Below are 11,262 nucleotides of genomic sequence, written 5' to 3'. Positions count from 1 at the left end.
AATGCTATCTTTGCCTAGTTTTCTATGAGTATTGATGAACCTTCCTATTGGAGTATTTATCCCCCTGCTCACTCTACATAATATTTCACACTAGGAAGTCCAAATGTGTTCTACCTCAAAATCTTCCATCCACTAGATTCAATATCTTGTGTAGTTGATCTTCTAAAATCCATCAGAAGGTACTGGTTCTGATTCACCAGATACCAGTTGCATATGTCATGTGGAAGTGTCTATATATCTTCAAAGAACTTTGAAGAAATATAGATTTATTTTTTATTTATTTTGATTTGTCAATTGCTTACAAAATGATAAGTATAAGTATAAACATAGTTATGAATACATGAAATGTATACATATGAGAAAAATAAAAAGAAACAATAGGACAGGGATGGTAGGCACTTTGGTGCACTTATGCATGCCTCCTACAGACCTCTTAGGAAAGGGGTGAGGTCAAAAGTAGACATCTAAGGTTAAAGTTTTTGGGGTTTGGGGAAGAAACCAGAGTCAGGTAGAATATTCCAGACATTGACCATTCTGTTGCTGAAATTGTATTTCCTGCAATCGAGTTTGGTGTGGTTAACCTTGAGTTTGTATCTATTGTGTGTTCTTGTATTGTTATGGTTGAAGTATTCATTGACAGGGAGGACATTGCAATATATGATTTTATATACTATACTTAGATCGGACCGAAGGCGGCGTAGTTCTAGATTTTCTAGGTCTAGAATTTCAAGTCTGGTAGCATAAGGTATTCTGCTATGAGTAGAGGAGTGGAGAACTCTTCTTGTGAAATATTTCTGGACTTTCTCAACTGTGTTATTATCAGATACATAATATGGGTTCCAGACTGATGAGCTGTATTCGAGTATTGGTCTAGCAAATGTTTTGTATGCTCTAGTTAGTAGTGTGATATTACCAGAGAAAAAGCTACGTAAGATTAGATTAATTACTCTTAATGCCTTTTGGGCTATATAGTTACAGTGGGCTCTAGCACTTAGATCATTAGAGATGAGTACTCCAAGGTCCTTGACAGAGTTTGGATCATCAACAAGGTCTTGACTGTTCAGCCTGTATTTTATTTTCTGAGTTTTTTCTTGCCAGTATGTAGGGCAGAGCATTTATTTGTTGAGATTTGAAGTTGCCATTTGTTTGGCCATTCTGATACTCGAGAGGTCTTCCCTCTAAGATGCAGAGATGAATGTAAATAAAGCAAAACAATAAAAGGCTGTTCTTTCCACACTCCAGATAAGAATATGAGTCCACTTATAGTTTCTCGTACTCAGGGGTGGGATTCTACCAGTTCGCACCTATTCGCTAGAACCAGTTGTTAACATTCTAAGCAGTTTGGAGAACTGGTTGTTAGAAAAAATTACTGGGCTAATCTTGTAAGGAAGGCAGGAAGGAAACATTCCGGTGTTGCTTACAGAAACTGCCTCTCCATTAACTCTTATTACATTCTTGGCAGGATTAGACTTCCTGTCTCAGGAACTTCTCTGGAGTTTTTTTCTCTCCTTTGCTGGTTGCTTGTGTGGAGTGACCATTCAAAGTTATGGTGGCACTGAAAAAAGTGACTTATGACCATTTTTCACACTTACGACTGTTGCAGCATCCCCACAGTCATGAGAGGCCAGGCGAGGAGATGTGTGCCTTGATGTGGGTGAAGTTGAGTTGGCCACACCCAGCCAGTAACATGACCACCAAGCCATGTCCACCCAGTCACATGACCACCAAGCCATGCCCACCAACTAAGCCATGTCCACAAAACCGGTTGCTAAATTTTTTTTAATCCCACCCCTGCTCGTACTGTATAGCATCTCTGTTAAAGATATGTTTTAACTTTGGACACCTGTGATTTATAGGTATTTGCTCTGAGTGACAAATTAGCAATTCTCTGCACTTATTCATCTTGTAAATCACTCGGCAGACTTGTGACTCAGATCTATCAACATACCCTGGCTTTTGCATTTGCTGTCATGGAGATCAATGAAAATCTTCAGATATTACCCAATATTTCTCTGGGCTTCCACATCTACAATAACCATTTTCTTCCAAGTGGTACCTTACTTGCTTCTCTAGAGCTTCTCTCCACATGGAACAACTTTATCCCAAACTACAAGTGTGATACTAAAGATAATGCTATGGCTGCCATTGGGGGACCCAATTCTGATGTGGGTTTCTTTATGGCAACCATTCTGAGCATCTACAAGATACCACAGGTAAGATGCAAACATGGGACTTGGCTCCTGAACAAATCCACAATATGTCCCATAAATCTTTAATGTAGTTTTGTATGTGTATCATAATATTGTTAATCATTAAACATCACCAAATAATTTGGGATAGAATATATATAAGTAGTTGAACATTGCATGCAGAAGTGATACAATCTATGAATTACATCAGTAGAACTCCATAATTTTGAACAATAAGGAGCCAAATGAATCAAAAGCTTGATTCATTCATTAGGTCTTTATTTGGTAATCATGTCAAAGTGAGATTGGCAACTGCACTTAGACTTACATAATGCTTTACAGAGCTGTACAGCCCTTTCTAAGTGCTTTACAGAGTCAACATATTGTCCCCAACCATCAATTTACAATCATAATTGAGCCCAAATTTTTTGTTGTTAAGTGAGAAATTTGTTAAGTGAGTTTGCTCCATTTTATGACTTTTCTCACCACATTTGTTAAGTGAATCGCTGCAGTTCTTAAATTAGTAACATGATTGAGAAATAAATCTGGTTTCCTCATTGATTTTGCTTGCCGGAAGGTCACAAAAAGGGAACACATGACTGCAAGACACTGCACCTGTCATAAATATGTGTCAGTTGTCAAGCATCTGAATGTAAATCACATGATCATGGGGATGCTTCAGTGATCGTAAGTATGAAAAATGGTCATAAGTCACTTTTTTCAGTGATGTTGTAACTTCAAATGGTCACTAAATGAACTGTTTTAAGTCAAGAACTACCTACACACACCATACTCACTGAACACTAATGCACGAAGTTTTATTAGCACCATGAATTCACAGAGGCTTCTTTTACCGAGATTGAAAGACATTTAAAAGTAGACAATCTTACAGAAACATGATGTTGGATACCATTTAAGCTGCTGACTCCTATCCCTTGTTCAGTTCAAGAATCCATATCGTTCATACTTTAACAAGTGATTCCACACTTTCTGCCTCAACACATCAAATTTTCACCATGCATTTCTCTGAATTATTAGCTCCAGGGTTCAACTGCTCTTATCATTACTAACCTTCAATTAGAATGTACATTCCTGTAATAATGAAACTATTAGTCAGATTTTTATATCCAAGTCCTGACTTTTAACTCAGGACATCATTTCACATACTTCAGGACTGCTACCATGTCCTCCCTCAATCTTCATTTCCCAGGTGTAAGCATTCCTGGTTGCTTCCATATCCCACACAGTATCTGATTTCTAAGGGGATACAGTGGTTCAGTGGCTAAGATGCTGTTTGTCAATCAAAAAGGTTGGCAGTTCAGCAGTTCGAATCCCTAGTGCCGCATAACGGATTGAGCTCCTGTTACTTGTCCCAGCTTCTGCCAACCTAGCAGTTCGAAAGCATGTAAAAAAAAATGCAAGTAGAAAAATACCACCTTTGGTCAGAAGGTAACAGTGTTCCATGCAACTTTGTCATTTAGTCCTGCTGGCCACATGAGCACAGAGATATCTTTGGACAGCGCTGGCTCTTCAGCTTTGTAACAGAAATGAGCAGTGCCCCTTAGAGCTGGAAATGACCAGCATGTATATGTGAGGGGAACCTTTACCTTACTTTATCTGATTTCTAGTTCCTTGATCAGGAACTCAATGTCATCATAGCCCTTCTTTGAAATTAATATTTCAAGCCTATTTAAAGTGGGATGTCCAGAGCTGGATTGATGATGTTTACAGTAGCTAGGAGACCACAATGTTTTTGCAGAGTAAAAGTTTGGCTTCCAAAGTACCAGCCCTTACAGGAAATGCTTGTGTGCTTTCCAAAGTGAGCCACAGTAGGTGAGAGGTTGCACACCAGAGAGAAAGACAAGTGGCTCTTCCTACAGCATCACCCAAGGTCCCCTCTCAAGCAGATGCTGAAACTGGGAATGTTCAGAGCCATCAGGAATCTGACTGACTGTACAGTCTCCCCCACCAAAGTGGTACCTATTTACCTACTCACATAGAACACGCTTTAGAACTGCAAGATGACCAGAAGCTGAGGCAAGTATTCGGAGCTCATCCCACCATGCAGAATTAGGACTCAAATCACTGGAGACAAGATCATCTCTAGCATCATTAAGTCACTGAATCAGTCTCTTGTATTCCATAAACAAAACCATTTATTTCCTGTGATTTGGGTATTATATTTCTTCTGATTTGGATAGAGATTGGGAATTAAATCTCCTTGTTTATTTTTTTTCCATTTCAGTTCACTTATGGTTCTGCTCCAGTAATAAGTGACCCATCCCAAAATGTTTTTTCCTTACGGATGTTCCCTAGTAGGGAGCATCAATATTTGGGAATCCTACAGCTGCTGCTTCTTTTCAGGTGGATATGGATTGGAGTTATTTTTATGTATGATGAGAATGGATTGAGATTTATACACACAATACTGCCCAAGTTTTCCAAGAACGGCATTTGCTTTGATTTTATAGAAACTTTGCCTAACTTGGATTTTGCCTCTGGTGTTGATGAAATGGTGAATAAATGGATCAGAGTATACAAGATACTTGGTGATAGCACAGCCAATGTAGTGCTCATCCATGGAGAAATTCACACTATGATCTTTTTGAGAATGTTCCCTCGTGTTACAGAATTTGAGAACATACCCATCAAGACCAAGAGCAAAGTCTGGATTATGACAGCCCAGATAGAATTCACATCAATTCCCTTTGTCAAAGACTTTGAGGTTGATGTTATTCATGGTGCTCTGTTGGTTGCCCTTCATTCAACTGATGTGAAGGGATTTCAAACATTTCTTAAAAGAAGAAATCCAAATGAGGAAAATGGAGATGGGTTCATCAAGGACTTTTGGCAACAGGTCTTTAACTGTCACTTCTCTTCTTCAAGAGAGCACAAGATTGACACAAATGTCTGCACTGGGAAAGAGAAGGTGGAGACGCTCCCTGGGTCAGTTTTTGAAACCACTATGACTAGTCACAGCTACAGCCTCTATACTGCAATTTACACCATAGCTCACGCTTTGCAATTCATGGATTCATGCCAGTTCCACTCCAGAATGACAGCAGAGATAAAAAGAAGGAATTCTATCAGTAAAGAGCCATGGCAGGTAATGTCTTGAATGGAGAAATTCAGAAGAACTTATCAAACCTCCAAATCACTTCAAATGTTTCTGCTTAGCATAGAAAGCTTTCTCTGCAATAATTTCAGGGGAGTGTCTTTTCATTTTGATGGGGTAATTTGAAGGTGAAAAAGAGTGACATGTACTCTTTAAAAATTGTCTTACTTTCTTATAAAGGAAAGGGATGCAAACAATTATTACAATTGTTTTTGCAGCTTTCTCCCTGTATAAAAAGGTAAAGGTCCCCCTCACACATACGTGCTGGTCGTTTCTGGCTCTAGGGGGTGGTGCTCATGGTCCGTTACAAAGCCAAAGAGCCAATGCTCTCTGAAGATGTCTCCATGGTTATATGGCTGGCATAACTAATCGCTGGAGACGTATGGAATGCTGTTACCTTCTGACCAATGGTGGTCCCTATTTTTCTACTTGCATATTTTAACATGCTTTCAAACTCCTAGATTGGCAGATGCTGGGATAAGTAATGGGAACTCACTCCATTACATGGTGCTAGGGATTCAAACCTGTATAGAATGATGCAAAAGGACCAAAAAGCAGGAAGTTCACATTATGAGTTGAGGCACATGGCATCAAAAATGAACAAAAGTTTTTCTTGATGTGAGGAAGATGCAAAAAGATTTTCTTGATGAACAAGTGGCTTCCTTTTCATGAGTTTATTGCTGATAGAAATTTATCAGCTGTAATCCTAATGTTAAATGCTTGATATAACCTGACTGAAATATTCAAAAAGAATCAGAAGATTGACACAGCAGAAAAAGGCAGCAAAAGGAGGACCTCATAATGAGCCCTAAAATAAACCCTTGTTCCATGGCTGTCCTTTATTAGGAACCCATTGAAGTCAGACTCAGAAGGATCAAGGAACTGATCCCTGTTCCTTAGGTCACCTGATTGATCATCAGTTGGATGAGTTTATGTAGAGTTGCCCAACCTTTCTGGCTTCGCGGACTGGTGTGGGAGGAGGGGATAATTCCATGTGAGCGGTGGGCAAGCATGCATGCATAACTCCATTTGCACAGGTGGAGGGCATGATTGCCTGCTGCTTGCACAAATGGAGCTGTGCAAGTCTATACTCACCCAACACTCATGCAAGTGGAGCTGCACATGCATGCCTGTCCATCACTTGTGCAAATAGATCTGCATGCACATTCATGCAGCTGCTTCCGTGGCCAAGTTCTGAATAGACTACAGCCAAGTACTGAGTTGCAGCCTTGAGGTTCTGGACCCCGGAGTTAATGCAACTGTCTTTTGGCATTTTTCCTTCCTCTGCTCTTTCTACTCAACTCAGTATAATTGTGTAAAGCTTGAAACCACAATGTTTCTTTTATATATATACTGTATACATTTTTTTTATTTATACATAAGGAAAAGGGAACAAGAACTACAAATGAAAGGAGAAAAAAGTGTATACAACAAATATAAGATTAGCAATTTTTCTATCATTTTTCTTCTCCCACCTTTCTGGAGTAATGTATCAGTGGCCAAGTTTAGGAAAAAAGAATGTGCACTGTAGATGAATTAGGTCAGGCATAAACAAATCCATAGGTATTAAGTAAAAGGGCTTTAATATGGTTACAAAACAATCTGAATATTAGAAATACATCATTTATACCTCTTAATGTTGTCGTGTTTTCCCCCTTCTCCCTTTCTTCTTCCATTTAGCTCCATCATTATTTAAGAAGCCTGTCATTTAATAATAGTCTTGAGGAAACTGTTTCTTTTGATGAAAACAGGGAACTGAAAGCTGAGTTTGATATTATCAATTGGGTGGCATTCCCAAATCAGACTTTTCTTCGGGTCAAGGTGGGAAAAATTTATCCCCTTGCTTCCAAGGACAACATCATATCCATTTCTCAGGATTCCATTGTGTGGCCCAGGCCATATCATAAGGTAGAATCGATATAGTGAACCAGGACCATCTAATTTTATTTATTTTTCTAATTTCTAATTTACTGATTCAGGGAAGTTTACAAAACTGACCCTGGGAAGTTCTTCAGGTAAATATTTACTCATGAAAATAACCCTGGTTGCTTGGAAGGCCATTGTTTAATTTATTAATTTCTTAGTGATGACTTCTGATAATTCTATGGAGGAAATGACTTCAGAAAACCTGACCATCTAAAATCCTGTTGTCACATTGCTGTCACATGATGTGTCATGACATTTTTCCCGGTTGCAGAATGGGTGGACGTGGCCTGAGTGTGATTCATCCAGCCTGCGGGCTGCCAGTTTGACACCCGTGCTCTAAAAGATGCCAACATTTTATTATCTCCTTTCCCTTCTCTTTATTAAACCAACAAAGGAGTTTTCTGTCTTCATGAGGACTCAAGAATACATCATAGTCATTGTTGTTAGTTGTGAAGTTGTGTCCGACCCATCCTGACCCCATGGACAATGTTCCTCCAAGCCTTCCTGTCCTCTACCATCCTCTGGAGTCCACTTAAGCTCGTGCCTATTGCTTCAGTGACTCTTTCCAGCCACCTCATTCTCTGTCATCCCCTTCTTCTATTGCCCTCAATCTTTCCCAGCATTAATCTCTTCTTCAGTGAGTCCTTCCTTCTCATTAGGTGGCCAAAGTATTTGAGTTTCATCTACAGGTTCTGGCCTTCTAAAGAGCAGTCAGGGTCGATCTCCTCTAGGACTGACTGGTTTGATCACTTTGCAGTCCAAGGGACTCGCAGGAGTCTTCTCCAGCACCTGAGTTCAAAGCTGTAACTGATATAGCAGTAATAAGAGGTCTTAGCATTCTGATTCCTTTTTTCTTTTTGAGAAATATTATTGTTTTCCCTGTCAGTATCAAAATATCTACTTTCATTTGCACACAGGAACCACCCTCTTCCTTGTGTAATGACCTTTGCTGTTTGGGTCAAAGGCGGATAAAACAGGAAGGCAGTCCTTTCTGCTGTTATGATTGCCTTCCATGCCCAGCTGGAGAGATCTCAAGCCAGATGGGTAAGAGATGATATTTTTGAGTTTCATTGCATCACATTGCATTTGATTTAGGACCCACTGCATGGGGGTGTGAGGATAATCTGACTGTAATGTCTGTACCATTGATTGCTTGATCTGACTGGCCACATGGGTGTCACCTTCCTCCTCTACTGGTTCATGTTGTTACTACTAAACTTGGTGGAAAAGGAAGAACTCATGGGATGTATGTTTTCTTTAGGTTTCGAAAACTATGCCTTTATGAATAGTAGTTTCTGAGAACAGAATATTTGTAGGGTGTTAGTTTAGCTTTATTTGGTTGTAGGAAGTATTATAGATAAATGTATTTAGCATTCAAACTCCTTGTCCTTGTTATCATCCAGAAGAACAAAAACAAAGACAATGTTGTCAGGAACACAGGAATACCAGGAGGCAAGCTAAACAGTATATATTGTAGAATACATGACAGAAAAAATACCCAAGGGAAATTCCCCTTTTATATTTACAGCAACCAATCATAGCATAGATTGCATCATGTGTCGGTACTCTCTAATTACTAAGTCAGTGCTCCTTATCAAAGTACTCACCTACAACTATATGTTCTGCCCTCTTGTACAACTTACTGTTCCAGTTACTAAATTTAACATCCTATCACCTCATTAAAGCAGACTACTTCCAATATAAAATACTCTGGGAACTATTAGGGAGAAGCAGTACTCATCCCCTTTCTTCTACACATCTAAAACATGATGCTTCTCTGGAATGCACTCCCTTCCTCCTGGGAATCCAGGCAACATTCCATCACATTTGATTGGCAAAGTGGGTGTCAGCTTCCCACTTTGCCACTCCATTTTTTTCCTCCCAAGATTGTGTGCTTGGTAGAAGTAGTTCCTGAGAACAATGTATCTGTAGGGAACTCGTTCAGCTTTACTTTCATTGTAGGAAATTCCCAGGTGTAGAATGTTCACATCTATGAATGTTTTTCCTCATGAATCATTGCAAATTGGTTGGGGGCTACTGGTGTAAGATAAAGTATCCCTGGGATACATGATGCAATATATGAAAATCCTTTCTACAGAGAAATTGTCCTTTTCTTTTTTTTAGACATGGATTCCTGCACTCCATGTCCAGAAGATCATTATCCAAACAAAGACCAGGCTCACTGCAATCCCAAAGATGCCAGCTTTTTGAGCTATGGAGAACCTTTGGGGATCAGCCTGACCACACTTTCTCTTTTCTTTTCTGGTGCTACGGGTCAAATATTTTGGATCTTCCTTAAATACAGAGAAACTCCCATTGTCAAAGCCAACAATCGAACCATCACCTATGTTCTGATCATTTCCCTCCTGCTCTCTTTTCTTTGCCCTTTGCTTTTCATTGGTCAGCCAGACCAGGTTAGGTGTCTGCTTCGCCAAACCACTTTTGGCATTATCTTTTCAGTGGCGGTTTCTTGTATTTTGGCCAAAACCCTCATTATAGTTCTGGCCTTTAGGGCCACCAGACCAGGCTCTAGGATCAGGAAATGGGTGGGGAAACCATTGGCCCAATCTGTCGTCTTCTCCTGTTCCCTTACTCAAGTCACCATTTGTGCAGTGTGGCTGGCAATCTTTCCTCCGTTCCCTGATGTTGACATGCACTCTCTGCCTGAAGAAATTGTGTTGGAATGCAATGAGGGTTCAACTATCATGTTCTACTGTGTACTGGGTTTTATGGGCTTCCTGGCCATGATCAGCTTCAGTATGGCTTTCCTAGGAAGAAAGTTACCAGATAATTTCAATGAAGCCAAGTTCATCACCTTCAGCATGATGGTCTTCTGCAGTGCCTGGCTCTCCTTTGTTCCAACCTATCTCAGTGCCAAGGGGAAATATGTGGTAGCTGTGGAGGTCTTCTCCATCTTGGCTTCTAGTGCTGGTTTACTAGGATGCATTTTTCCACCCAAATGTTATATCATTTTGATCAGGCCTGAGCTAAATAACAGGCAGTACTTGATGAGAAGAAAACAGTGATCTCAGATAATCTTGGTCCTGTTAAATTAAACTTTAACTGTTAATCTCATTGTATGGTTTTGAGTGGTCATAAATACATTGTTATTTTAAGATTCAGGGCAAGCCTATATTTTTTGCTTTATTAATTTACATAGCTGTTTTTAATAGATCAATTTCTAAGGGTTTCCTAAATGTTGGTAGTGGTTTCTGGATTTCTACTGAGAAGCTGTTGTACAGGCTTGTACAGGTATTTCTGAGAAACCAGAAATTCTTCTTCTCCTTCAGATCTCACATATGGAGGAAATGTCAGCGTTCCATTCTGGGATACACAAACTGGAGTAATAACCATCTTCATCGACAAATGTTATTGTAAGGAATGTGCATAAGTGCACCATCGTGCCTACTGTCCCTGTCCTATTGTCCCCATTTATTCATACCTATTTCCTGTATTCTTACTCATGTTTATACTTATATCTATTATCTTGTAAGTGATTGACAAATCAAATAAATAAAGCAAATAAATAAACAATTCTTGGCTTAAAAAAACACTAAGATGAGCATGTTTAAATACTTGAATGGGAGGTCATCACAAAATATTCTGTGTTGTAGTTTCATCTGGGAGGTAAAATTGGCAAAATGAATGGATATCATTGTAAGCTGTAAAGAGGAATTTGGTCATTTTTTCTTTACAGCTTACAATGAGATCAATTCATTTTGCCAATTTTTCTCAATTGGTAGAAATCTAGTCTACCACAATTTCTCTATTCCTGAACCTCAAATATGCCTTCACTTTCATAGACACACTTATATATTATTAAAGTAGTTTTTTTTTCAAGTTGGATCTTTACCTTTCAGGCATTTAAGACAACTTTTTCCGGGGAACATGTTTGTTCAAATCCATTTGAGACCATTTATGATAGTGTGATCTAATTCTTGATAGGTCAGTTGAATTCCATTCTTGGTAAGAGCTGCTAAGCATCTGTCCAGATTTATTTGTAAAATTTAGGGTTTTTTCTTTGTGTAACTG

At 39.2% G+C, this 11,262-nt stretch overlaps 1 protein-coding gene across 1 annotated transcript; it reads left to right on the top strand.

Annotated features, from left to right (window-relative positions):
• The first annotated feature begins 1,191 nt into the window (after window positions 1-1,191).
• LOC113451186 (vomeronasal type-2 receptor 26-like) lies at window positions 1,192-10,256 on the top strand. Its single transcript, XM_087916127.1, has 6 exons — window positions 1,192-1,197; window positions 1,857-2,213; window positions 4,435-5,295; window positions 6,985-7,212; window positions 8,148-8,274; window positions 9,355-10,256. Exons 1-6 carry the CDS (start codon window positions 1,192-1,194, stop codon window positions 10,254-10,256), a joined length of 2,481 nt encoding a protein of 826 aa, XP_087772253.1.
• Window positions 10,257-11,262: the final 1,006 nt, after the last annotated feature.

The sequence above is a fragment of the Pseudonaja textilis genome, chromosome Z, assembly GCF_049901715.1.
Source record: "Pseudonaja textilis isolate UNSWEBS1 chromosome Z, rPseTex1.2, whole genome shotgun sequence".
Taxonomy (NCBI): domain Eukaryota; kingdom Metazoa; phylum Chordata; class Lepidosauria; order Squamata; family Elapidae; genus Pseudonaja; species Pseudonaja textilis.
Note: the sequence above shows the minus strand (reverse complement) of the source record. Positions and strands in the feature narration are given on the sequence as shown.